This window comes from Mus caroli, unplaced genomic scaffold (genome assembly GCF_978045245.1).
Source record: "Mus caroli unplaced genomic scaffold, Mus_caroli_1 scaffold_2, whole genome shotgun sequence".
In the NCBI taxonomy this organism is placed as follows: Eukaryota; Metazoa; Chordata; class Mammalia; order Rodentia; family Muridae; genus Mus; species Mus caroli.
This window is the reverse complement of record NW_028227257.1, coordinates 145,602,968-145,630,658: the sequence shown is the minus strand read 5'-3', so window position 1 is coordinate 145,630,658 and position 27,691 is coordinate 145,602,968. Positions and strand designations below refer to the sequence as shown.

General features: G+C 49.6%; 1 protein-coding gene across 2 annotated transcripts in view; it reads left to right on the top strand.

Annotated features, from left to right (window-relative positions):
• Positions 1-22,536, top strand: part of Gsn (gelsolin) — a 52,062-nt gene extending 29,526 nt beyond the window's left edge. For both annotated transcript variants that reach the window (XM_029471225.2, XM_021156709.3), the window contains 14 exons: positions 4,709-4,870; positions 7,047-7,196; positions 7,936-8,025; positions 9,391-9,523; positions 10,565-10,653; positions 10,806-11,021; positions 13,266-13,399; positions 15,985-16,075; positions 17,134-17,304; positions 17,813-17,987; positions 18,900-19,024; positions 19,224-19,301; positions 21,188-21,248; positions 22,139-22,536. In XM_029471225.2, the coding sequence (XP_029327085.1) occupies positions 4,709-4,870; positions 7,047-7,196; positions 7,936-8,025; positions 9,391-9,523; positions 10,565-10,653; positions 10,806-11,021; positions 13,266-13,399; positions 15,985-16,075; positions 17,134-17,304; positions 17,813-17,987; positions 18,900-19,024; positions 19,224-19,301; positions 21,188-21,248; positions 22,139-22,308 (1,845 nt within the window). In that variant the 3' untranslated portion in view covers positions 22,309-22,536. The remainder of the gene's footprint in view (positions 1-4,708; positions 4,871-7,046; positions 7,197-7,935; positions 8,026-9,390; positions 9,524-10,564; positions 10,654-10,805; positions 11,022-13,265; positions 13,400-15,984; positions 16,076-17,133; positions 17,305-17,812; positions 17,988-18,899; positions 19,025-19,223; positions 19,302-21,187; positions 21,249-22,138) is intronic.
• Positions 22,537-27,691: the final 5,155 nt, after the last annotated feature.

Here is a 27,691-nt window from a genome sequence, read left to right as displayed (position 1 = left end):
GTAAGCGACCCTGTCTCCCATGACCCGGTTCTAAGGAGGACACATACCCTGTCTATGCCATTGTCCCTCTCTGGGCTTCAGAGTCCTCTTTGTCAGTGCAGATGTGACTCCCTCTTTCCCAGGTGAAGGGCAGGGATTGAGTGATGGAGTGTACCTGTGAGACTTGGTGTGTCCTGGACCAGCAGCCTAGGCTGGGTGGGGCTGGGCTGCCTTTGCTGGGTTACCACGGCCGAGCAGCTGCTGCCACCCAGCTGGGCAGCTCTATTCCCTCCTCCTGCTGTTGTCTGGGGTCCTTGCAACCCTGAGGAAGGAGAGATGAGAAGCTGAGCTCTGGGCTGCAGAAAGACCTGTGTAGTCTTTCTATCCGTTGTTCACTTAGCAGATGGCTTCAAGCTCCTAGATCAAGTTGGGCACAGTGGCACACACTTTTGAACCCAGAATTAAGGAGGCAGAAGATCAGGAATTCAAGGTGATCCTCTGCTAGATACTGTGTCTGAGGCCCCATTATATACACACCGTGTGTGTGTGTACATATACGCACTTGTGTGCACCCACACGCACGCACAGACACCTGCACATGCATGCACATGCACCCGGGCTTGTACATACACATATATATGAAGGAACGAGGGAAAGAAAACGGACCTGTATCACTCCCACTTGTGGCTGTCATGCTGCAGACGGTACTGGGAGTGTATGTGACCTTGTTTTATCCCCAAGGTAACCCTGGGAGGAGACCCGAGGCTCAGAAGAGTCACATAACTCTAAGTGGTGGAAGTTGTGTTCTAGCCCAGCCTCGCCCTCATTCTGTCAGGCCCTGCACTGGGCATCGGGGTCCAGGCGAGGCAGATCCCTTCCTGTCTAAGGATTTGAGAGTACTGGCAGTCTTCAGAGAGCCGATCCACTGAAGACAAGAAGGAAGGAAGGGGGGCCCACAGGATTCACATAGTCAGCTCTCACGGAGATTAGGGCCATCCATCTGCCTCAGTTACCCGTTGCTATGGGGAAAGGTGAGCAAATATAAATGTGACAGTTGTCATGAACACAAGGGCAGATTACCTGGCCAGAGAACGTTGCAGAGCAGGCTATGGGCACCCAGGTTTGAAGTGGTAGGTTTGATACATTAGGCTTTTCTATGGGATCCTGTTTCATTCTCACCATTGCTGTTAGGGTGCTGGCAACAGTCCCATTTCATAGATGGGAAGGCTGAGGTCCTGTGGAATGAACCTGCAAGCTAGTAGGATGTTCTTACATCACGTGCCTTCCATGGAATGTGCTCCTCACTGTACTCAGTTCATGTCAGACTGTGAGGTACTGGCCAGTACTGACCCCATTGTGTAGCTGAGGAAAGTGTGGTGCAGGGGTGCTAAGCACTCACTCAGGGTCACACATCTAGAGAGTCATTCAAAGGAAATTCAGACTCAAGCATGAAGGGTCTAACCCAGCTCAGAGCCAGCCCAGAGTGGATGTTTCAAGAGTCCCTGACCCTCTTCCATCTTAGCCCTGTGGGGCTTATAACCTGCATGTCTGCCTAGCTGCTCCCACATCAAGGGGATTTCAGGAATGTTCCGGACCATGCTCTGAGGACCACTTGAGAGGTAGATCCCAGCCAGGGTTCAGATTTGAGCCTTCAGTCATGAAGGAAACTGGCCCCTGGAGGACAGAGGAGGCCCACAGCCAGCCCTGTTTGCCTCCTCTTCGGTCCTCAGGCCGCCCCCGCACTTGGCAGGCCCGGACCAAGGTTCTCAGCCTCCCCACCCTCATCTATTATAGATGCGAAGGAGCCAGGTTTGTCACACAAGACTTGTTTCCATGAAAGCCTCCTCCTGGGAACCACTTCTGTCTCCGAGTCAGAGAAGGGGCAGAGAGGGGACACAGAGCCACCAGGGAGAGCAACAGTTATTGTTACCCCGGTCATTCCTAAGTCACTGTCCAGGGTGGGGTGGGAAGGGTTCCAATCTCTCATCACCTGGCCTACTCTTCACCTTCACCCAGAGCCCTGATAGTAGCCTCCCCCCCCCCAAAGGCTGGGTTATCTTAAGTCCTTTGCTCAAAGGGAAGCTGGGCCCATGAGTCCCGGGAGCCCTGGACTTTGAGACAGTTAGAAACCAGACATCTGCTGGGACCTTTGCTTAGAAAAGGGCTCTGAGCTAGAAGATGCACGGCTCCAGCCTCGCCAAGGAGTTTTTTAGTTATGGAACATAGTTTGACTTTTTATCTTTTTTTGTGGAAATTTTAGTGCCCTGCTCCCATATCTCCCTAGCTATGTCAAGCTTGATATACATTCGCCAAGAATAAGAAGCAGCTCTGAAGTGAAGAGCTGGGACCCCACCCCTGTAGGCGCAGACCAAATGGTGTTGGTCACTCTGGTTCTTTCACAAACCTCCTCTCATCACTATGTCTTAAATTCAGGGAATGGCTCGTTAAACAGCTCACTCTGGAGAATTTTGTTCAAAGAATTTGATCTCTTCCTGCCTCACCCAAAAATTAGATTAGACAGCAACAATCAATCCCTCAAAAAAAAAAGTTTAAAAAAGTAATAGAATGCTGGGTGGTGGTGGCACACACCTTTAATCCCAGCACTTGGGAGGCAGAGGCAGGTGGATTTCTGAGTTTGAGGCCAGCCTGGTCTACAAAGTGAGTTCCAGGATAGCCAGAGCTACACAGAGAAACCCTGTCTCGAAAAAACAAACAAAACAAAACAACCAACCAACCAAAAAAGTAATAGAAAAAAACTCTACAGATTCCCATCCTTTCCCTTGTAGATTCACTGGTGTCTTCTAAGAACTAGCTTTATTTATTATGTGTGTGTGTCTGTGTGTATGTACATATACATGTGTATATATGTGTGTGGGGGTAGGTGTATGTATCTATGTATGTGTGTGTATGTGAGTATATATATATATATATATATATGTATATATGTATGTGTATATGTGTGTGTAGTATGTGTATGTATGTGTGTATGTGTATATATGTATGTGCATATGTACATGTATATCTATAATATATATATATATTTATTTATATGAATGTGTATGTGTATGTGTGTGTATGTGTATGTGCATCTCTCCAAGTGTCATTCCCTGAGTCAGCAGCACAAGGAGCACGCATCAGGACTCTCAGGCTCACCAGCTAGGAGTTGATGCCATGACAGTTCCTATCTCAGTGGCTGTTGTGAGTCCTGCATGGATAATGGGTGCCAGCCTTACCGCTGCTCATTCATGTGGCCCTGGAGTCCTGTGGATGACTGTGGAGGAAGCACAGAGTGCTAGGGTATACTGCCCAGTGTCTGCCCCTCACCTCGTCCCCAGCAACTGCCTCGGCCCTTGCCCTCCTCCAGCCCTCACATCATTCTGGGTCTCAGGCACCATGGCCATCTGGCCTCAGATTTATTCTTTCTGTGATGGGAAAAGTTCCTGGCTTGCTACTGACTTGTGGACTTTCCAAGACAGGATGGAAGCCGCGGGTGTAGCCTTGCCCCACAATGAGGTCATTCCACCCAGTGGCACCACAGCTCTGCCTGGTGATGGGCAAAAGACTTTACGTCCACACCAAGAAGGGACACCAGAGGGCGCTCCAGTCCCCAGAAACTTGAAACTGCTTGTTCCTGGGCCTAAGATCTGATATCAGGAAGAATGACATAATTTTTCAGATTCAGACGCACCGGGGTTTGATCCCAGCGCCACCCGTCCCACTGTGAGAGCTTGAGCGAGGCCCATCATGTGTGGGCTCTTCTCCCCTCACCTGTGAGATACATGTGGAATGTGTGGTGTAGTGGGTATGATCGTGTGGCAAACACGTCTATTCCATTTACTGTTACTGTGCCTTACAGGAGCTGCCTCTGCCTACACCATCAAGGTTGTAAGGCTAGGGTCAGTGCAAGGAGGTGGGCTGATAGGGTCCTGGCTGGGGTGGTCTGAGAACCTATAGAAGCCTCTGAACTCCCACCTCCATGGTGTGTGGAACAGGGAGATGTACGGGACCCACCGCAGACAGCAAGGCTGGAGGTCTTGAGGTGTGCCACAGGCTTGCTGAGCACGCCTGAAGAAATCACTTCACGTCTCTGGGCTTTGGTCAGGATGGGCACAATGAGTATAAGGTGGAGGGATGTTGAGTATCTGAAGCTGGAGACATCCCAGACAGCTTCCTTTGGCTTCCCACTGAACTAATGAATGTCTTGCAATGGGGTGAGGTGGAAGAGTGGTGAGCTAGGGAGAGACTGTGTGAAACAGGGTAAGCGTGGGTGTTTACCATAGGAACCTTTGGTATGTCCATGTTTGTTGTGTAACAGTCAGGGTCCGTGAGTAGGAACATCCCCTACACTTGGATGATGGATCCCTTTCCCTGAAGGTTATCCGTGTAGCATGCCACAACGTGCCCTTTGGGGAATGCTGGTTTTGAGAGAGATATGTTTGCGGTCCTTTGATCCAGGAAGTGGCTCTCGGGATCTTTTAGGTGCCGTGTAAGGTTCAGAGGGATGTAATGTGTAGGGAATCTTAGCCATGTGGTTTTGGTAGATGTTATTTATTTTTCCTGAACTTCAGAAAAGAATGTCTCGGTATCAGACATCGTAACAGTGAAAGTCCTGGTTGAGCTGAGCATCTATCCACCGGCTAGAAGTCTCTTCCCCTCAGTCCTGTGACCCTCTGCGTCTACTTCACCAGATCTCCTCCCCTGGACTAACACTGTCTCCTTCACCTGACAGAAAGGAGGTGTGGCATCTGGATTCAAACACGTGGTACCCAATGAGGTGGTGGTACAGAGGCTCTTCCAGGTCAAAGGACGCCGTGTAGTCCGTGCCACTGAGGTACCTGTGTCCTGGGACAGTTTCAACAATGGCGACTGCTTCATTCTGGACCTGGGAAACGTGAGTCTTGCCTGCCCTTTTCCAAGGCCACTGTGGTGAACTTGGCCAGGTCTGACTCTGGGAAGGGGAAAACACTTGTGAAGGGGTGCATGAACACTTGGGGGATGGAGACCAGACACTGGATGTGTCATGCAGACAGATCTAGAATGGCTAAGTTTGGTTCTAGATTCCCACGCATAGACTCATGTCACACATGTATGCATGGGCCTCGGATTCCCACCGTTTACACAGAGTTCTTGAAATGCAGCCCCCCCCCCCGATATCTGACATGCACAGTTATATACCTTTAAGAATATAGACACTCACTTCTAAGCACATGGCAGTTGTGTGCACGACTGTAGATTCTTGATCACCATGGATACTAACCCTACAGTGAGTGCTCCACCCATAGACTTGGATGGACCCACATTGACATAAGCATCATTGATTGCCTATGAGGCTAGCATGTGATGATGCCCGTGGTACACATCCCAGGCCTACTTACAGGTTAGTGGTGATGCTTCCTACAGTCTTGCCTCATAGCCCTGCACGAGCACAAACATGCTGATGGTCACAGCCAGACACTGCACCCTAAAACCTCTGTGCACATGAGCCTGTGGAATGTTTAAAGGTGTTTGGGGGTGCATATTCATTTGTGTGCCAGGTATACCTGGTACCTACAGAGGCCAGAAGAGTGACTTGGCTCCTCTGGGACTGGAGTTACAGATGGTTGTGAGCTTCTGTGTGGGTGCTGGGGGTCAAACCCAGGTCCTCTGCAGGAGCAGGCAGTGCTCTTAACTGCTGAGCTGCCTGTTCAGCCTCAGCATAGTTTCTTGTTGAAGTGACATGGCAAGCTGTGCTATAATCCCAACTGCTGTTCTGTGTTTCACCCAGTGAATGTACCTGCCCACCTTTTAACTGTAGATCCAGAAAGGACGCATCACAGCTCTCTGCAAAGCATGAGTTGTTCCTCCCAGGCTCTCTGCCCTGAGGGGCAGCCACTGGAACTCTCAGTTGGATAGACTCAGGGTTTTATTTTTGTTTTTGTTTTTGTTGTTGTTGTTCTTTTTTGCACATTTATGAAATTATGTGCAGGAGACCTTCCTCTCTTATACTGAATTCTTCATCTTGCATATCTGAGATTCCTCCATATTGTGGGCACTCACTCAACTCTACAGGGACTTAGATACTTCATTATTCCTGCTGTTGATGGGCACTTGGGTGGTTTCTGGTTTGGGCTGTTCTGAACACTCTGACACTTCCATATCACACTCCATCACTGAAGGGAATCAGGGCGGGGACTCAAGTAGGAACTGAAGCAGAAACCATGGAGGCATGCTGCTTACCTGCCTGCCTAGGGAGGTTACTGCCCACAGTGGGCTGGGTCCTCCACATCAGTGACCAATCAAGACAGTCATTCACAGACATGGCCACAGGCCAGTCTGATTTGGGCAATTTCCCTGTTGAGGTTCCCTCTTGCCAAGAAATTCTATGGCTTGCATATAACTTGTTCCTCTAAAGATCATGTTAAAGTTTGATGGCAATTTGGCAGTTGTGTCAAGTTGATGATAAAAATAACTAGCGCACAGGCAAGGTGTAGGTCAGAAATGCTGTGGACGCTGTAGACAAATAGTGCTTGCAGTTTTGCTTTCCACCAGCAGGGGTCTCTGTAACAGATGCGCAGAGATGATATAACTTGTAAGTAAAAATTGACGTAGTCTCAGGGTTTGGGGAGGGGGAGATCTGGCAGCACTGTTTGGAGACTGACTGGGTGGTTTATAAAGTGGCCAGTGTAGACAGGCAAATGTCTGTGTGTAAAACAGTTGAGATACAGAGGTGATCTGCTCTGTAGTAGGAAAAACTGAACCCCTGAAAAATGTTAATCCTAGCAGCCAATGTAGGCCTTTTTCTCCATCACTGCCAAATTGCCATCAAACTTTAACATGATCTTTAGAGGAACAAGTTATATGCAAGCCATAGAGGCCAGCACTCTAGACGTCATTGTACAATCAGTATCCTCAAATGCAAATCACTCCATTGCCCTTGGGTGACGTGTGTGCCCTCTGCCAGCCCTCACCTGGGCAAGCGCAGGCCAAGGGGAGCTTGTACATAGCCACAGGCTGCATATTGCCATTCTGCCAGGCAGGCTTGTGCAGAGGCTGGACCCTGACTTCCTGGGATCTCTGTCTTCTTACAGAATATCTATCAGTGGTGTGGCTCTGGCAGCAACAAATTTGAAAGGCTGAAGGCCACACAGGTGTCCAAGGGCATCCGGGACAACGAGAGGAGTGGCCGTGCTCAAGTACATGTGTCTGAAGAGGGAGGAGAGCCAGAAGCCATGCTGCAGGTGTCTGTGGGGTCCGGGCAGGGTGGGCAGGGGGCAGGCTACGACCAAGAAGCAGGCTAAGAAAGAGGTCCTCCCAGCAACTCTTGAGGACTAGCTGAAACAATTGAGACCCAGCTGTCAGTGGCCTCCTCTGACATGCCTGTTTATTTATGGCTCCTTCAGTTAGCGGATGGATTATCAGCTAGGCTACAATGCTTTGAGAATCTGCCAACAGAGACACGCAAGGCTACCCAGGAAATGGAAGAGCCAAAGTCTCTGCTCTGAGCCACCTTGCTACTATTTGCTGGGGACACCTAGTTCCGAATTTTTGCAAAGGGGTTTTATGTGGGGGAAAGATCCAGACACTAGGGATAGTATCTGGGATGGAGCAGAGCGGACATGAGCTCTGTCGTGGTGACTGCTGAGGTCCCAATTCTGACAGCCTCCGGGAAGCAGCGTAGACCAGTGAGCCTGTCTGAGTGGTAAGATCCTTTCCAGATCTGGCTAGAAGGTGTTTGTCAATTGTGTTTAGCTCAGAATCAAAGCAGACGACTGAAGGAAAAGTCCAGCCTGGGGGCAGGGCACAGGGAGGGAAGGATGGCTGGTACTTGATGAGAGCTCTTTCTCAGAAGGAGTAGATTCAAGATGTCAGGGCCAGGCAGGTTGCATCTGGGACATGGGCATGGCTGTCTATGAAGCCTGACCCCAGAAACCTCCATGCTCATGGATTCTCTTCCACCCCATTGACAACCTCCCCTAGGTGCTGGGCCCCAAGCCAGCTTTGCCTGAAGGTACCGAGGACACAGCCAAGGAAGATGCAGCCAACCGAAGGCTGGCCAAGCTCTACAAGGTGAGCCCCGGAGTAGTGTCACCCATACTACACACAGGGTCAGGCTGGGTGGCAGGAGGCTCTGCTCTCCTCAGCTGTCCTGACTGGGGAACTGATGCCGGAGAATAAGAGGTGATGCTGAGTCCATCCGTACCACCCCTTCCCTGCAAAATAGAAACAACCTTTGTTGGTGTTTTGGTTTGCTTGGGTTAGGTGTGTGGGTTTTGTTACTGTTATCTGTTTGATGGGATCTCATCTTACTGTACAGCTCAGGCTAGCTTTGATCCTCATGTCTCAGCCCTCTAAGTCCTGGGGTTGCAGATCAGCACCACTGTGCCCAGCCAGAGGGTCAACTTTGCAAAAATGTTGGTAGGGTTTCTGGGAGTCTGCGCCGGGACACTGGGGATGAGAGAGTGCCTTAGGAAAACAGGACACTGCAGAGCCAGGCGAGGGACAATGTCTTCCTTGTGTATACTTTGGGTCTCCTTCTCATTGCTGGGGTCCATGTTGGGCCATGGCTTGTGCACACCAGGCAGGTGCCAGCCCTTGCCCCGCCCCTGTCATTATAGAATCTGGGATGATGCTCATGGACTTTGCTATATGTCAGTCCCCAGCTCTTGAATCTCCCGCCCTGGGGACTCAGAGGTCCCTGCTTACCCAAAGCGGTCTTATGAAATCTTTGCTAGTGGGACATCTCTTGTTTCTAAGTCAAATGAATTCTTTATACTGGAATTTCTTAGATTTATAGGAATATTGCAGATAGAGCATAACCCCCATTCAGCTTCGCCTTAGCCTAACGTAAGTAAGCAGGCACATTGTCAGCTAAGAGCCTGAGAGTGGCCAATGCTGCCCACCAATTCTAGGCATGATTCTGGTTCTCCCAAGTTCGTCCCAAGCATGGTCCAGGCTGGCACACCATGTTTGCCGGTTGACATTTTTCTTTCCGTTATTCATGATTTCAAAAGCTTCCCAGCAAACTCTACATCTTGTCCGAGCCCCCACACTTTTACTAAGACAAGGTCTCACATATCCTGGGCTGACCTTCAACTTTCTACATAGCTAAGGCTAAAATTCTGATCTCCTGCCTCTACCTCCTGAGTTCTAGGGTGTGCACCTCGACCCCTGGTTTATGTGATGCTAGGAGAATAGAACCCCAGGCTTCATGCATGCTAGGCCAGCACTTGACCGACTGTGAGCTACATGCTTGGCCTCAAGTTCCTCCTCCCTTCCTTCCACTTACCCTCCTTCCTATTCTAGGTGCAGTAGCATCCGTGATACATGCGAGGTGGAAGAGCCTGAGTGTGCTGCAGAGCTGGTGGGCATGGACGTTGATCTGCGCCCCTGCCTGCCTCTGGTGCTCACATGCCCCCTTCTCTGTCCCCACAGGTCTCCAACGGTGCAGGTAGCATGTCAGTCTCCCTCGTGGCTGATGAGAACCCCTTCGCCCAGGGCGCCCTGAGATCTGAGGACTGCTTCATCCTGGACCATGGCAGAGATGGGAAAATCTTTGTTTGGAAAGGTATGGGGTGGGTCCTAGGTCACCACAGGTTTCTAGAAACTCAGTCCCAGGGGGAACAGAGGCTGCTGGGACAATGAAGGCACGTGGGATCCTGAATCAATGTCTCATTTTGCAGCTGATTCACTGTGTGATCTTAGGCCCTTGCTGGGCCCGAGTCCCTGTTTGGGCTCAAATGAGTGTTTGCCAATTGTGTGACAAGATCAGTCCTCCAAGAAGTTAATGGATACCATATAGTGTGTGTGTGTGTGTGTGTGTAGATTGAGCTCTGTGCTTCCTGAGCCCCAGCATGCTGAATGGGGTTAAACAATATGTTATTATAAGACTTGGAACTCTCTGCTGGGTATCAGGGCCTTTTGTGAAGGAGATTGCACCAGGAGTCACCAGGGAAGTCCTTATGAATGGGTGGCTCCTGTGAGAGCCCAGAGATGTCTGAGAAGATCCCCAGTGCTTCCTCTGACACTGATGCTGGGAAGATGGGAGGGAGGGAAGTGAATAGGGACAGCAAGAACTTGAGAGGCTCCTTGAGGCTGGGCTGTCTGTCTGAGGGATGTGGGCATGGACTGGCCAGGGCCTCACCTGACTCTTAAAGGCTCTCAACAGAGGAACAGAGGAACAGAGGCCAGGCTGTGGATAGGCAGGATCACCTTGCCTTGGAAAGAGGCTTCTGTGTTAAGTGTGCAGCCTGGGTGTCTGTACCGACGCGGCTGGCTAATTTCCTACGATCTCTCTGAGATCCTGTTTCCTTATATATGAGAGGGCACAAATCAGCCATGACTTTCGTGATTTAAGGCTGTTGTGTGGATTAAATGGAATAATCTGAGAGTTCTGGTGCCGAATCTGTATTCAGTAAATTGACCACAGTGGTTACCATGGTTGCTGTTATTGGCCAGGAGTGTCTCTTGGAGCTAGGAACCCTCAGGGATTAGGGGTGGTGCTCTCTGGCTATTGTCTAAATGTAAGGAGATTAGGGAGGTGGACTGGCTACCCCTTTCCAGGGACCTCTGGCTACTAGCCTTACATTGTTATTCTGATTTCTGGCAGGCAAGCAGGCCAACATGGAAGAACGGAAGGCTGCCCTCAAAACAGCCTCTGACTTCATCTCCAAGATGCAGTACCCCAGGCAGACCCAGGTGAGGTTCTCATGTCAGGGAGAGGCATGTTCAGTGGGGGTGAGGGATGGAGAGGGTCCCCCATCCTCCTCAGGGACCAACCAGCACCTGAGGCTCCCTAAGACCCCTGCTAGGCAGCGTGGCCACATCCTAAGCCTCTCTTCCCTTCCCAGGTTTCAGTTCTCCCAGAGGGCGGTGAGACCCCTCTCTTTAAGCAGTTCTTCAAGAACTGGCGGGACCCAGACCAGACAGACGGCCCCGGCCTGGGTTACCTCTCCAGCCACATTGCCAACGTGGAGCGCGTGCCTTTCGATGCTGCTACGCTGCACACCTCCACCGCCATGGCCGCTCAACACGGCATGGATGATGATGGAACTGGCCAGAAACAGGTAATCACAACCACAGTTCTACAGCAAAGGATTCCACAGCCCAGGCTCAGTCGCCGGCCCCGTTAACACCAGCTAAAGGATGGGAGAAGGGCAGATTGAGGCTATATCAATGTAGCCAAACTGGGGAGAACAAGAAAAGGGGCCCTAAGCCCTCCCCCAAGTCCATCTTCACAGCACTGACTTGAGCTTTGGGTTTAGATATAGGGAGAGTTGGGGCTAGAGGTGTGTATGAATAAGCAGTCTTGGGCCAAGCATGGCATGGTTAATCATCTGATATCTAGTCTGCAAAGCGAGGCCAGTTTGACTCCAGGGTGTGCCCTGTTCTCTTGGATATTCCCCATCACTGGAGGCAACGAGCCCCTCAAGAGTGAGCACAGGTTCAGGACAATGACTTATCTGTGTGCCTTTAGCCTTGAAGGAGCAAAGGCAGATGAGATAGGTCTTCGAGACTCCTCTTGAAGTAACGTGTCTATAAGCAGAGCTGAGCAAGTGATGCAGACCTTAACAAGATGGAGAATTCTGTGTTCTCCTGGCTTCAGTTACCCTGTGAGCCAGTGCTTTCTAACAAAAAGCAGTTTCTAAGTACTTGTTACAGTGTCACTGTGCCTGGGCTGGCTTTGGCTAGATGCCTCCCTTCCCTGTCTTTCTACCTGCTATAGCTCACACCCAACCCTCTACCCCCCCCCCCCGAGGGTGTTTCTCCCAAGTTTTCACCACAGTCTGTGGTACATGAGATTCTACACTTCCACTTTTTTTTTGTTTGTTTGATTTTTAGCAATCAACATTCCCTGAGTACCTACTGTGTGCCAGGCTCCCAGACTCCATCTTCCTCCCTAGGAGTGTCTGGGTGGGGAGGGAGGTGACCACAGCCACAGTAGAGTCTTGAAATCTGTTGTTCCCGGAGCTGAAGAGAACCTCTGGGATTTTGTGGGAACACAGGGAAGGCAGTGGGAATGGGGTGGCTGGGATTGGCTATTACAGTAGGAGTGGGAGTTTGCTGCGAGGGAGTAGGGACACATTCCAGGCAGGACCTGCCTTTTGAGGAGCATGGTGCCAGCAGTATTCTCAGGAGGGACCATGAGTGCAGCGCATGGGGTACGGCAGTAATAAAATAGCTTGGGTTTTCTTTTGGTTTTAGTAGATGTATGACAGATTTGGTTCTGTGCTTTAAAGGCCCGCCATAAAAATAGGTAAGAGGTAGAAACATGAGCTGGAACATCTGGGAGTGGGGGGTCATCGTGATCGGTTAGGGGAGAGATGAAACACCCGGGAGTGGGGAGACAGGGTGCAGGTGGAGAGGTGGAGGTGTGCTCATAGATGCTTGGGGCCCAGAGTCCATTCCAGGCCAGCGTCCACTGTTCCCTTGAGAGGCATAGTCACCATTACTGTCGTAGGTGCTGTTCTCTCCATACTACTGGCCAGTGTGCAGAGGAGGCAGCGAAAGCATTTGGTAGACAGAGAGTTGAGCCTGGCCATTTACTCAAAATCTCTGAGCCTCACATGCTCTTTGTAAAATGGGGTTTGAGCCCTCACCTCCAAGACTCCACGCTGCGGGCTCAGTGCCTCCACTTGACCACTAGGTGTCACTGGAGGGCCTCCCGATGACTGGTTGCTAGCGCTGTTTGTACAGATCCGCCTGCAGAGGGGGGTCATTATGAGCCCACCCAACTATGGCCCCGGTGAATAAAGTGACCTATAAAATCCATAGGGAGAGTGGAAATACTGGTGATATAATGCCGATCCTGTTCATGGCAGTTGGGCCTATTAGAGCTAGCTTGTGGTAGGGGCGTCTTGGCATCTTCATGACTAGAATGGAAGGCTTGACACTATTTACAGCTGTTGTCACCATCACTTTTCAGGTGAGAAAGCCGAGGCTCTGAGAGGGGCCATCAGAAGTCATATGACCTCTCAAGGGGCATGGCTTAGGTTTGACTCAGGCTTGGCTCAATCTTCTAATCTAGAGCTGTCTTGAGGGGCTTTTCAGGGGGAAGAACAGATCATCTGGTCAGACATGGTGGGAAGAGGCACAGCAGGAACTCTGCGATCATATCCTGCTGTGCCTCTCAAGGGCTCTGAGCGCCGGGCAAATTATTTAACTTTATTTAACTTTGCTTGGGCCTGGATGGCACCGCGTTCCCATGAAAAACTTGTCCTGTTCTCCACACTGTCCACTATACTGGGGTCCCAGCTTGCCCAGGGTGACAGGGCACACTGCAGTGTCTGACCTCAGCTCTGCCTCTGCAGATCTGGAGAATTGAAGGTTCCAACAAGGTGCCAGTGGACCCTGCCACATATGGGCAGTTCTATGGAGGCGACAGCTACATCATTCTGTACAACTACCGCCACGGTGGCCGCCAGGGACAGATCATCTACAACTGGTGAGGAGCCTGGGCTGAGTCTAAGTGGGGAGTGTGCGGAGCCATGAATATGCTGTGCCTGAATATGCTGACAAAGGGAGTCTGGAGTATAGAGGCCTGAGCTTGGACAGCCATACCCTGCTGGGGCCCGTTCTCAAGCAGAGTCACAACCCTGAACTTCTTGTCATGCCCAACTTAGGGACAGAGACACACCAATCCAGCAGCTCTTGCCAGGCAGTGCCAAGTGCTAATACTAATTTATCTTTCCAGAGGCTTCTGTTGTAATAATTATAGATTATCCTATACTACAGAAATATGTGATATATACATATATATATATCAATTATAATTATTTAAATTATAATAATTATTTAAATTATAATTATTAATTATATCAATTATTTAAATAATTGTTTTACAGCAGAACATAGAATCACATTGCTCCAGATCCAAAGCAAAGCCCAAAGGTGTCATTCTGTACTTTTCGTTACACCTGTGACTCACCTGCCAAGCCCCACCCTTTCCTCGTGATCAGTTTGGCAATTTTTATTTATCCTTTTTGCATGATTACTGGAAGGATGTATAATGTAAGCGCACACTAAGCGTAGTGCCCTGTAGCTGGCCTTTTGTCTATTACCTTCCTGGAAATTTACAGCTCTTCCTGGTGTGGGTGTGTGTCTAACAGCCATGCCATCCCTTCGGGTTGCTGTACCGTGGTTTACTGACAAGCTCCCACACCCATGCATGCTTGGGTGCTAGTCCGCTGTCTCATCAGCGTTAGTGACTGTTAACCAACAGGTGGGTGTTTAGAGAAATCTCTATGATGAGTTCCCAGGAGTGGACTGCCAGTCAATGGACCTGTCAGTCATTTTGATAGATAGCTCCAGTTTCCCTGGCTAGTGCCTGGGCCTTTCATATCCCTGTATTCCTGCCAGCTACATGCAGGAGTCCCTGTTTCCCTGGATCCACCTAAGCAGATTGTGTTGTTAAAACTCATGGATAGTTTATAAAGTGGTTTTTTTTTTTTTTTTTTTTTTGACTTTAAGTTTGCATTTGGGGTCAGGGTATGGCTCAGTGGCAGAACGCTTGTGTGCATGCTGGCGGCTCTGGGTCCCTCCCCTAGTACTGAAAGATAAACAATAACATACTGGTGACCCTGGTACTAGACAGTCTCAGATTTTTGTCTGAATAATAGTTGTCATATTTCTTCTCCATTGAAGTTTCATTTTGAAATAATTTTAGACCTACTGAAGAGTTGAAAAAAAATCCACAAAAGAAACCAAATCAAGAAACCCTGGTCAGTTCTCACATAAGTTCTGCCCCGCCTGCTTCCTTTCACAGCCCAGGCAGCTGTGGGCCGGCTGATGCAGTGCTGTGCATCTGTCTGTGTCTACTCTGTCTCACCAGATCTGCATTCCTCAGTCTTTCCTGGCCCAGGCCCTAACCCAAGATCCCATGGGACATCTCTCAGGCTTAGGACTCCGAGGGGTCTCCTAAGCCTTCTGGGATTGTGACACAGGTTACCGCTTTCCTTTATGACCGTAGCGCCTGAAGAGTGGTACTCAGGAATCATGTGCACAGACTGTCTGGCAATCCCATATTTTTAAAAGCATCTGCTTTTTGTTTGCTTGTTTATCTTGTTTTTTTTTTTGTTTGTTTGTTTCAGTTTTTTGAGCGAGACAGGGTTTTTCAGTGTAGCCCTGGCTGTCCTTGAACTCACTCTGTAAACCAGGTTGCCTGAACTCACAGAGATCCACATGCCTTCACTTCCCAAGGGCTGTCACTAAAGGAGTGTACCACTGCTGTCTGGCTGAGAGCATCAGCACTTAAAAGCTAAATACAGATATCGTTATTGCAGGGACATGGGGATGCTGGAGTTTGAACCCAGAGCCTAGCATATGCTAGGCAAGCCACTGCCAGTGATACCATTTTTTACGTTTTATTTTGAGACAGAGCCCCACTAATTTGCCCATGCAGGCCTTGAACTTGCAATCCTCCTCCCTTAATTCCCCAGGTAGCTGAAACTGCAGTCCTGTATCACTAAGTTCAACATACAATTCAAAATTCTTAGGAGGCCTTTTGACATATGGTGTGTGCCAGGGACAATACTATAAGGCCCAGCTTTGGCAAGAAGCTGAGGTGGGAGGACCTTGAGTCTCCCTAACTCTCCCTCTCAGGGAAGTTACCACACACAGCACACATCCAGGAGTCCTTTTCACATGTCCCCATGAGGGTAATTAACTGGTGTCTTTCCTCACAGATGGCACACATCATGCCAGCTGTTTCTGACCCGTCTTTGTATACCAGCAAATGCCCCGACCACTTTTGTGCATCTGCGTCTCAGTACGCTCTCTGTATGTCTATCAGAGGACCCAGGGAGTTCCTCAGGCACATTTAGGACAGGGAATCTTCCCAGTGTACCTGAGCTAGGAGTAGGCAGGTTGACAAAGCTGCTGTCTCTGGCTCTCCCCACGGTCCCTGCACTTCTCCATCCCAGGCCATCCCTACAACAAGCAGCTTCATGGGTTACTAGAGCTCAGAGCAAGAAAGAGGCCCATAAACTAGGAACTATGGAAACTAGAGCTGAGTCTTTCTCCCTCTTCTAGGCAGGGTGCCCAGTCTACCCAGGATGAGGTTGCTGCTTCTGCCATCCTGACTGCCCAGCTGGATGAGGAGCTGGGAGGGACTCCTGTCCAGGTGAGCCAGAGTATTGCCTCTTATGGCTTCAGTCGGGACCTCATCTGTTTGCTCATTTAGCTTCTTGATTATCCATCCATTCATCCGTCATCCATCTATCCATCCATCCATCCATCCACCCATCCATCCATCCATCCATCCACCCATCCATCTATCCACCTGTCCACTTATCCATCCATCCACCCATCCATCTATCCATCATCCATCCATCCATCCATCCATCCATCCATCCATCCATCCATCCATCTACCCATCCATCTATCCACCCATCCATCTATCCACCTGTTTACTTATCCATCCATCCATTCATCATTCATCCACCCATTCATCTATCCATCATCCATCCATCCATCCATCCATTCATCCACTTACCCACCCATTCATCTATCCATCTGTCTATCTACTCACCTACCCATGCAATAAACGTTTATGCACGGCCCCTATGCACTAGACTTAATGTCTGCATCCAGATATATAGAAGTGCCTTATAGGGCAGTGTCTCCATACCCTCCCTTGGTTGTCCACCAGGGGATGATACAGTTCATCCCTGCAGGGCACATTTAGGACAAGGAAATCTATGTGCTGTGTTTAGATCTAAGTAAGAAGACAGGCTAGGGACAGGGGAAATTTGGGAGTTGGGGCCATACGGGGTTCAGTGGTGCCTCCAGACCCAAAAGGCTCTTTGCATTCCCTCACGCTTTCATGTGTCTGGGACTGACCTCAGCATTCTGAAAGAATGTACTCAAGCACTCCGTCCTTCCTTTTAAGGTCATGTTTATAAACTTGGACTTCCCTGGTTCTTGGACCGGACTCAGGGGCTGTAAGGCAAGGCTTCACAGGGATGGATGGTGGGAAAACAGCACCCAGGGGGCCTGGGCAGTGACATCATCTCCAACTTTCTCTTCTCAGTACTGTGGTGCTGCAGACTATGATTGATGTTGTTCCCTGCATGGTGCCCCCAACCATAGTCAGGCACAGTGCGGTGGCCTTCCTGGAGGAATGGTCCAGGACCATTACAAAGAAAAAGAAAAGCTGACTCTTTCCTTTCTCACTGCCAGAGCCGAGTGGTCCAAGGCAAAGAGCCTGCACACCTCATGAGCTTGTTTGGTGGGAAGCCCATGATCATCTACAAGGGCGGCACCTCCCGAGACGGTGGGCAGACAGCTCCTGCCAGTATCCGCCTCTTCCAAGTGCGAGCCAGCAGCTCTGGAGCCACCAGGGCTGTGGAGGTAACGCCAGGTTCCAGAACACGGGCCGGTCTGCCCTCCTCAAGTCCTCTGGGCCCAGTGGGTTGCCCTCCAGTGGCCTGGGTGGGAGGAGGAGGCAGATGCACCAGAGCTTCCTCCCTGGCAGCCCCTTACCCCTCCAGGATTCCTCACACGCTTTCCCACACTCCCTTCCCTAGAACTCACTCTGTGCAGCCAGGACACCATGTGTGATTCCGTTCCAGTAGACACTGTGGTCTTGGTGCTGTGAATTCCTCTATCACTTCCTTTGTTTTGAACATACAACTTTTGCTAAGGCAGCCCCAAATTCTGGAGACTTCTCCCTCACCACAATGCATCCAAGAAACATGGGAATTAGCCAGACCCCCTCAGACTCCAAACTCTGTGCTCTCCATCTCTGCAGGGAAGAAGTTTGTCCCACTGCAGGGTCTCCTGGCTATAAGGAGGGGGCAGGGTTGTTTTTTTCTGGCCCCTGATTAGTTGAGTGCTGCCTGTCCCACTCCACCTCCAGGTGATGCCTAAGTCTGGTGCTCTGAACTCCAACGACGCCTTTGTGCTGAAAACCTCCTCCGCTGCCTACCTGTGGGTGGGCGCAGGAGCCAGTGAGGCAGAGAAGACCGGCGCCCAGGAGCTTCTGAAGGTGCTTCGGTCCCGGCACGTGCAGGTGGAGGAAGGCAGTGAGCCAGGTGCGAGCGGGGACCCACCAATTCCCACTGCCTGGAGCTCCATCTCCACATCCTTCTCTGGTGTTGATGGAATGAGGGTGATAGTCAGCGATGGATAATCTCTTGTCTCCTGAAGAAAGGGGAACTTGGTGTGGATGGTGCGAGGGGGCCTTAGGGGCTGTTGACCATTTCCCAGGAAGTCTTGTGAGAGCAATGAGTGACAGAGTCAAAGAGGTCCCGGACCTTCAGATCTATAGAGAGGAAGACCCTGCTTCAGCCCTCAGCCCTCTTTTCTGCTGATACTCAGAACCCTCCCCCTTTTCCTGGTATCTCACGGAAGCAGTGAAGGACAGCTTGGTCTGTTCATGCTCTGTCCACGCATGTGTGGGCATACAGCCTCTCCATTCAGCAGACACATCTCTGAGGATGAGTGTTCTATACCTCCCAGTCCCAATTTGGTGGCTGATGGTCACTGTGGCTTTTGAGGACTTGAACTGTAGCTGGAGCCAATGAGTGGACACAATGAAGTTTTATCTTTAATGGTGATACATTTCTATAAAAATGCAGAACACATGTAGACAGCAGGTATTGTAGAAAGAGCATGGAAATCGGACTTAAAACAGATTTGCCTCCTGGCTTTTCCATTCCCAGGCTGTTTTAGGTAAATTGCTGTCCTGTCTCTGGGCATCTACTGACTCATGTTCTGAGAGGAGATAATTAGCCCCGTTCTGTAGTGCTCTTGTCTCTGCACTGTGTTTTCTGCCTGCTTACCCTCTCAGGCCTTTCTTTCCATTCTCTTCCATCTTGAGCCCCTTGGGATCTTAGAGTGGAGAACAGCCAGCTGGCTTTGAGCACAGTTTGGTCTGGGGTCTGGTGAGATGTGCTCATGGGTCAAGGGTTTCCCTTGGCAACCAAGGTGATCTCCCCTCACAGATGCCTTCTGGGAGGCTCTGGGCGGGAAGACTGCCTACCGCACATCCCCCAGGCTTAAGGACAAGAAGATGGATGCCCATCCTCCTCGACTCTTTGCCTGCTCCAACAGGATCGGACGCTTTGTGGTGAGTCTGGAGGTGACACCTCTGCTTGTGCCTAGGGAAGGAGGCAGGTCCAAGGCTCAGTGAACCTCAGAGCCTGGAGAAAGTCTGATGGCCCAGGGAAGGGGAAGGGCCTCTGCAGGTAGACCATCTCTCTCTAAACTCATTCTGGGAACCAATGGGGCTGATGTTTCTTCCTTGACCCCCATTTGACCCTTCCCAGATCGAAGAGGTTCCTGGCGAGCTTATGCAGGAAGACCTGGCTACTGATGATGTCATGCTCCTGGACACCTGGGACCAGGTGAGTGAAGGAGAGAGGGAGAAGACCTGGGTAGAGGGAGAAGCTGGACTCTTAGTTCTAAGATGAGTCACCATGGGAAGGGCATAAAAGAGACAACATCAGGTGTTTCCTGGAATGGCTACAAGCCACACCCTCTCCCTGAGACTCCATTTCCACAGCCGTAGCATGGAACTGGTGGGACCTGCCTGGCAAGATACATGGTCGTTGAAATCTGCTCAGCACCCTAGAAAAGAAACCCAGGTCACATAGCCCAACTGCCCAGTGTGATTTGGAGACTTGAAAATGTCACTTCCCAGCTCTGAGCCCTCTAGTGCCATCTGCTAGGGTAGCTGCTGTGGAGGCCCCAGAAGGGATGCCAACATTCATTCACATTCATTCATTCATCCAGTGTCAGTTGGGCATCTGCATAGTGCTCTGTACTGGGGACGCTGGGAGTGAAGGACTGCATCAAGTTGACCTCTGCCCGGTCTGGATCTATTCCCGTGGGAGTGTTAACTCAGTAACTCTTCTATCAAGTGCCTGTTCCCAGCATCCTCCAGGCTGTAGAATGTCTGAATACAAAGTCCCATGTCTTTCTCCCATGGGGCAGCTTTGGGACAGCTCAGTGGGAAGTTCAGTGTTTGCAGTTTGAACAATATGGCTGTCATCATTGACTAAGCGGTCAGAGACATTGCCTGTTTATGCATCTCCTTGGCAGTCCTCGGCCAGTGTTTTTTAGCTTCACCATCTTCCAGGCAAAATGGTAAGTGCTTGTGTTCCTGAGACAAGTCAAAGGGACACCAGACCAGTCCTGACTCGAGCCTGGCATTTTCTCATTTAAGGCGTTTGATAAAATTAATTGCAATTGATATATGGCAGTCGCTCTTGAATGTGATTCTCTTGAAAGAAGCAAAATAAAAAAACAAAAATAGATGGCAGAAGAGCGGGGAGATAGCCCAGTGGATAAAGTACTTGCTAAACACGCCTGAGGATCAGAGTTCAGGTCTTCAGAACCCAGGGAAAAGCCGAGAGTGATGGGTGTGTCTGTGATACCATACTCCTGAGCAAGAGAGGAATGAGGAAATCAGAGGCAGGACACTCCCCAGGAGCTCACGGGCCAGCTTGTCTGGCTGCGTCACTATGAACAAGAAGATCCCATATCAAACAAAGTGTGAGGCGAGGACCCACACCCAAGGTTGTCTTCTGACCTCCATGTGTGCACTGTGGCACAAATACACGCATGTACATACACAAAAAGATATAAACAATAGATGGTGTGTAGAAATCAGCAGGGGTTTTTATGTGTGTGTCTTAAGGCTTTTCATCGCAAGCCTTAGTTAGACACATGTCAGTCAAGATGCCAGGATGGGCAGCCTTCCCGAGTGCATTTGTTGGATGAGTGATGAAGAACCTCTGTCCACTCATCTGTTGAGTGAATCTACACTTTTAAAGGTGTGACTCGTGAGCTCTTAAAGAAGGCTTTCCAATGCTGCCGCTGTATTGCAGTGACTGTGGGTGTGCAGGCTGGGATGAGGAAACAGGAGGAATGGTGTAGCCTGAGGTAAACTGGACCTACCCTTTCAGCTTCATCCCAGTGAAGGTGATGGCCCAGCTTCTAGATTCTCCCATGTTTCTGGAGAGGCTGGAAAGCCAGACTCTTTAGACCATCATTGATAACCAAATTTGCAGACGGTGCTATTACAGGCCAACAGCTTAATGGCAAATGCATTTGTAGGCCGATGCTTTGCAGCCTTTGTTCCATGCCCTTCTAGTTGCTGTTTGACGGCTGTTAGTTGTGGCGTTTTGTCTTTTGCTGGCACCCAGGACCCTCCTCCACCCTTGTTCTTCATGAGGCAGTGACTGTCGCGGCACCTCTCACGTGATTTTCATTTCACATCTCACTCCAGGTCTTTGTCTGGGTTGGAAAAGACTCCCAGGAAGAGGAAAAGACAGAAGCCTTGACTTCTGGTGAGGCTTGGGGTGGGGGTGGGGGGTCTCTCTGGTTGTGGGTGGGGGTGAGTCTTAGGCAGTAGTGGGGGTGGGGTCTTTGGCTGTAGGTGAGGGTGGGAGGTGGGCATGAGATAAAGGCTGGGGCTTGGTGGGAACAGCTTCTGATGCTCTCCTAGGGGTTAGCATCCATAGGGATGGGGGCTTTCTGCTCATAGCCTGACCTTCTAGAGCCTTGGTTGGGGTGATATCCCAATAGTTGGTTGTGATGACCAGAGACAATCCGTTCATAAAGATGGAAGGTTCACTTTGGAAGCTTCAGCCCAGATTGATTTACTCTGGTGATAGAACCTGTGGTGAGGCATTGAGGTGGGAAGTGTGTACAAAGTAAAGCCATGGGGACTTGGAAGGGAGATGAAGGCATGGGGGGAATCTCACCTTCATCACCTTTAAGGAGCAGAAGATACCCGCTCTTAGAGAGGCTCTGAGGGATGTGCCAGGTCTAACCTCTAGCAGGTATGAAGAGATCAGTGTGTCCCTTCAGAGTGCCCGAGGGCTTACTGGGGAAGGAAGAGGAGAGGCCATGTCTAATTCTCAGCGTGTCCAAGGACTCCCTTGTTAGGGGCCCCATGTAGGAAAGCAGTATCCCAAAATCTAATCTAGAGGCTGGGAGTCTTAAGAGCAGTTTATTTAATGTCTCTTAATCACCAGAGGGGAAATGATACACACAGGCAAGGGCTGAGGACTTTGCAAAGCAGGAATTTAAGTAGAAGTTTCTGTTCTTTCTGTGTTGGAGGGAATTCACATGGGGCCTTTGCCTGTGTTCAGTGGTGGTGGTCAGTAGGGCTATTCTCTCCCTGAGGAGATCACACTGAGAGTCCCTGCGTTTCCTTCCTCTTGTGTGTCCGCAGCTAAGCGGTACATCGAGACAGATCCAGCAAATCGGGACAGGAGGACCCCCATCACAGTCGTTAGGCAGGGCTTTGAGCCTCCTTCCTTCGTGGGCTGGTTCCTCGGCTGGGATGACAACTACTGGTCAGTGGATCCTTTGGACCGGGCCTTGGCTGAGCTGGCTGCCTGAGTAAGGACCAAAGCCATCAATGTCACCAATCAGTGCCTTTGAGGGTTGTCCATCTCCCAAAGACATCATATGGCAAGCAGGAAAACTATGGTGTGTGTGCGAGTGTTTTTGTTTTTGTTTTTTACAGTAGCCAAAACAAGCCCTGTGGAAACTCAGGGTCTTTACAGAATTGCTTCAAATGTCTGTACTTTGGAAATTAAAGCCAATAAAAGCTTTTGAAGTGTGTTCTCCCCAGGTGTCTCACTGCTTTCTGAATTCCATGGCTACCCTCCCTGTTCATGACCCTGGTGATCCGGAGGGACCCAGGCAGACGCCTCCCACGGGCCAGTGGGCGAGCAGATGAACTTTTATCCATCGTGCGTGTGCATTTCGGTCCTTGAAAAGCTGATGGCACGCCGAGGAATGCTGTGCATAGATCGTACTGCAGAGCATCCTGGTCTGCTTTCCATTGCCGTGATAAACACACTGACCAAAAGCAATTAGATGAGGAAATGGCTTGTGCCAACTTATAGCTTATAGCCTGTCATGAAAGGAGGTCGGGTCAGGAACTCAAGAGAGGAACCTAGAGGCAGGAACTGAAGAAGAGGCCATAGGAGAACGCTGTTTGTTTGGTTTGCTCCCCAACCTGCCCAGGGTGGCATCTTCTCTAGTGGGCTGGGCCTCCCACATCAAACAATAATTGAGAAAGTGTCCACACTGACTTGCCTACAGGCCACCTAATAGAGGCAATTGCTCAATTGAGGTTCCCTTTCCCCAGATGGCCCTGGCTTGTGTCTAGCAGACAAAAGCAAATGAGCACAGGAAACCACTGAAGCAAGATGCAGGGCTGACCTAATTGAGGCCAAGAGGGAGAGAAGGCTGAGTGGAAATCTCTTAACATCTAGTCTAATAAAGTTTGCAAAGCTTTTAGATAGGCCTGGGCCAATCAGTGGTGAAATGTCTTATTTTGTTTTAGTTTGATGGAATGGTCTGTTTTTGTTTCTTTTTTCAAAATTGAACCCCAGATCCTGTGCAAGTTAGACAAGTGCTCTCTACCATTGAGCTATATTCCTAACCTGTTCTCTGTCTCTCTCTCTGCCTCTCTCTGTTTCTCTCTGTCTCTCTGTCTGTCTCTGTCTCTGTCTCTGTCTCTGTCTCTGTCTCTGTCTCTGTCTCTCTCTTTCTGTATGCCCCCGAGCACGCATGCGCGCATGTATGCATTGTGTGTGTGTGTGTGTGTGTGTGTGTGTGCGGGTGTGTATGTAGAGGTCAGAGGACAGCTTTGAGGAGTCCCATCTTTCCTCCTGCCACTAGTGGGTTCTAGAGACCAACGCAGGCCACCGAGCTTGAGCCAAAAGCTCCTTTCCCTTCTGAGCAGCTTTGTCTCCCTCTCCAGAATCTGGTCTATTTGGTTTTGAGAAAGGGTTTCACTAAGTTGTCCAGATTTGATTTGAATTGCAAATCTCTTCAGCCTCCCTCAAAGCTGAGATTCTAGGTATGTGCCACCATGTCCAGTTTTTTTTTTTTTTAATTTGTCTGGTTTTTTATATACCAAGCTGTATATGACAGGATTTAATTTTAGTCACTTTCAGGTGTATAATTCAGTAATATTACAGAAATATAATGTGATATAAGTTGTTATTGCTACCTGTACCCAAACTTTAAAAACAATTTAAAATTGTGTATGTGTAATTTACCTACATATATGGATATGCAGTGTGCATCTGAGCAGGTGAGAAAAAGGCACTGGGTCTCCTGGAACTGCAGTTGCAGGCACTTGTGAGCCCTGTGGGTGCTGGGAATCTAACCTGGGTGTTTCTGAAGAGCATCTCGTTCTCTTTAACAGCTGAGCCATCTCTCCAGACCAATCCCAACATTTTTATTTTTGTTGGACAGGATAAGAGCCTTAGAACAGTGGTGGACATAGAGTTCAAAGCCAAGTACATTCCCTGGAGTAGGAAGTAGGTACCATGCATCATCACAGAGCCACGTTCTGTGATGTCTACCTGTACCAACTTTTATAGCTGGTCCCTTCTGTTCATTCTGCTGCTCAGGACTCTGGTGAGATCTCTGCATTGGCAACTGCTGTAGCCTGAGATGCTCTTGGATATACCTCTGTTTGCAGCCTCTGGTGTTCAATGTGGTCCCTGTAGGCCTGGATCTCTGCTGGTGCACCAGCATCAAAGCTCCCTCTTGGGCATTCCCACGAACTGTCCCAAAAGCCCTTCTCCACAGAGGTGCCAGATCAGTGCAAGGAACTAAAGAGCAGGCCTGTTCCCTCCCCTCCTTCCTCCTGGTTTCTTCTTCCCGGCTTCCCTCCTCTTGGTCCATGCCACTCCAGTTATGGAATGGCTTCTGTATGTGAACTGTAGAGTAGAAGAGCCCAGGGTAAGGTTTGTATGATAGGAAGCCTGAGAGAGTTGTGTGTGTTTACACCATTGTTTCCAGCTCTGGCTGGGCCCTGAAACTGTCCAGGGAGTTCTTTAGAAGTAAGATTCCCTTGGGGTCCTTTCTCCAGAGATTCTGAGTCATTGCCAGTGTTGAGGGAAACAGAGGAGGAGAGAGTCTGAGTCATTGCCAGAGGGCAACAGAGGAGGAATTTTCCAGGTGGAAGAGGCGATGGTTTAGGTGTGGAGGCAGATCATGATTACAAGCAGGGTGTAGCAAAAACAAAGGTGGGGTTCTGTGAAGAGACTGGTGCACTCAGGGTTAGATATGTGGCCAGAGCAGCTTGGGAGTGCCAGACTTCAAAGCTGAGCAGTAGGCAAGGAACCTTGAGCACTGTGCCAAGGAACTTGCACTTGACTTTATGCCTGCCTTGCCTATCTCCAAAGGGCAGCTCTCAGGAGTCAAAGCAATTGACCTGCTAAGTGTAACATGCTGAAAATGCATAGCAGAACAGAAGTCTGTTCCTAGAGCTTGTGAGCAATTTTTTTTTTCCCACAGAGATAAAACATTTCATCTTGGAGGGAAACTGGTGAAGCTCAGGCCAGAAGTAGACAACACACAAGCTTCAGGAAGTCTCTGAAACTGACCATATCTGCTAGGGCTCTCCCTTCCCAAGTTTATATAAGCTGTTGAGGACACCGAGAGACACCCTCAGAAAAGCCAGACTGCCTAAAAGCAGCTCAGAATGACTGAAGGGCCTGGAACAGACATCCCTGAGCCTATTGAGCTGTCAGCTCTGTGAGTTCCAGGTTCCCAGTGTCTGTGAGTTGTCCCCCGTGCTGTGGTGGGCTTTGGTGATACAGCTGCCTCTGAGCCATTCCGATCCTGTAAGTGACCCCAGTAAACCCATTTGGTTCATCAAATTGGTTTTCAGTTGTATCCTAACTTTGTTCTACAGTTGGCTCTCTATCTAGGTGAGCAGGGTTTTTTTCCCCCCTCCCCAGGGACAGCATCATACAACAAGGCTTTCCCTACAGGGAGGTGGGAGGCTGCTCTGGACAAAGCCAGCTTACCCCTTGGAAATCTGTGGTTCTGGCTTAACCCAATGTAGGACTCCTGCTAAATGGTAGAAAATTACATGTACAGATTCTAGTGCATCATGGGAGAAAACCTGCCCTGTGCTGGGTCAGATAGGATGTGTTAGACTATATGTGATAGAGAACCAGCCCAAATCAAATGGCCTCAGGATCTCTCTGTGAGTCCCGAGTCTATGGGCCTTGGTGTCAGACTGGAGCTGCTATGTTTAAGTTTTCCACGGTCTCTCTTGGCTTTTAGTGTGATAGCAAAATGTCTACAGGCATTTTGGCTCTCAGCTATGCAAGGGCAAGCTTAGGGAAAGGCAGAGTCTTTGTTTGTAGAATGTTTTCCTGGGAGAGAGAGGATGAGCTGCTTCCAAGTCCACTATTCAGTTCTCAAGAGTCCTCACACCATTCCTGGTGAGGTCACAGGTCAGAGAGATACATCTGGTTGCTGGGTAAATTTCTCCTCTCCTGAATGAACGCTCTCAGTGAGATCCCTGGCAACACTGCAGGGATTCCAAGGAAGAAGGAGGCAAATGGGAGCAGTGGATGGCAATTTTATTGACTTTGGGGCGGAACCAGACGCTAAAGCTAAAAATTTAACAGTAGACCTCCTACAACTTTGTGGTGTATGGTAACTCCCAACGGGTTTGATTTCCATAGTAAGGATCTATTTACTTGTATTTTCAGGGGTATTTTCCTGCATGTATATATGTGCACCATATGTGTCCCTGGTTCTCGAGGAAGGCAGAGTGTTGGATCTTCTAGAACTGAGTTGCAACTGATTGTGGGCTGCCTTTTGTGACAAGCAAGGCAGTGCAGATGCTCCTCCATCTTGTGTTCTTGCTGAGGCCATTTCAGGTTCATCTTGATAGAGAATCCCTTGGACAATTACCTAACTCTGTTTTAGAATCCCAACGGCAGGATGTCCCAGCTAACTTATCTTTACATGTTAAGCTGCATGCTGGTGTGGAACCCCCTCCTGCTAACCAGTACGGCATCTGTCTAATTGCTTGCTTGCTTCTACGAAGCCTGCCCCCCATCCCCCGAAACTGCCAAGCGAGTGTGAGACAAAACAGGAACAAGGACAATATACCTTGCCAGTTATTGGGAGACCAAAACAGAAAAAGTATATCTTGCAGGTTAAAAGTCATGTTTTCAGTTAAGACAAGTTCCTGTCTGTTCTGCGTTTGTTTGACCCATCTGCACCGGATGGGCTTGATCACATGTGTGCAGGAGGTAGGTGGGCAAGAAATTATGTCAAGGTGTATGCTTGCCCCTGATTGGTCCTGATGGGGAATGCAATGAATTGTGGGTTTTACCTTTTCAGGAGTCCCTGCAAAATGCAACTCCTAGCCATTTCCTAGGGACCCAGGGATCGACTTGGCACGAGTCCATCCATCTGAACGGTATTTAATTAAAGCTTGCTTCAAATTTGGCTTTAACTTGTGGTAGTGGTCTTATTCCGGACTGGTGGTCTTAGCACAAGATGCCAGAATGAGGTTTCTGTCTTCAGAAATTTCGTGCTCTGAACATTTGGGGCTATACCTGGGTCCCCAAATACTTGTCCCATACTGGCATTCCAGGCTATTTCAGTTGACTATAAGCTGTGTCTGAATGGTCATCTCTGGTGAGCTCCCTGGGACAGAGTGCTGGCACAGAGCCTGGGGTCCTCTGCAAGAAGAACAAGTTCTCCTCACCTTTGATTCACCTTTCAAGTCCCTTACCCCAGAATCTTTTAAAAAAATTGTCCTGTATGTGTGGGTGTCGTGGCATATATCTGGGGAGATCAGAGAACAACAAGGGGGAGTTGGTTCTCTCTCCACCGTGTGTCCTGGGAATTGAAAACAGGTCGTTAGGGTGGAGGCAGGTGCCTTTACTCATGGAGCTGTCTTGCTGGCCCTTCCCCAGAATCTTTTAGGGAAGATCCACAATTT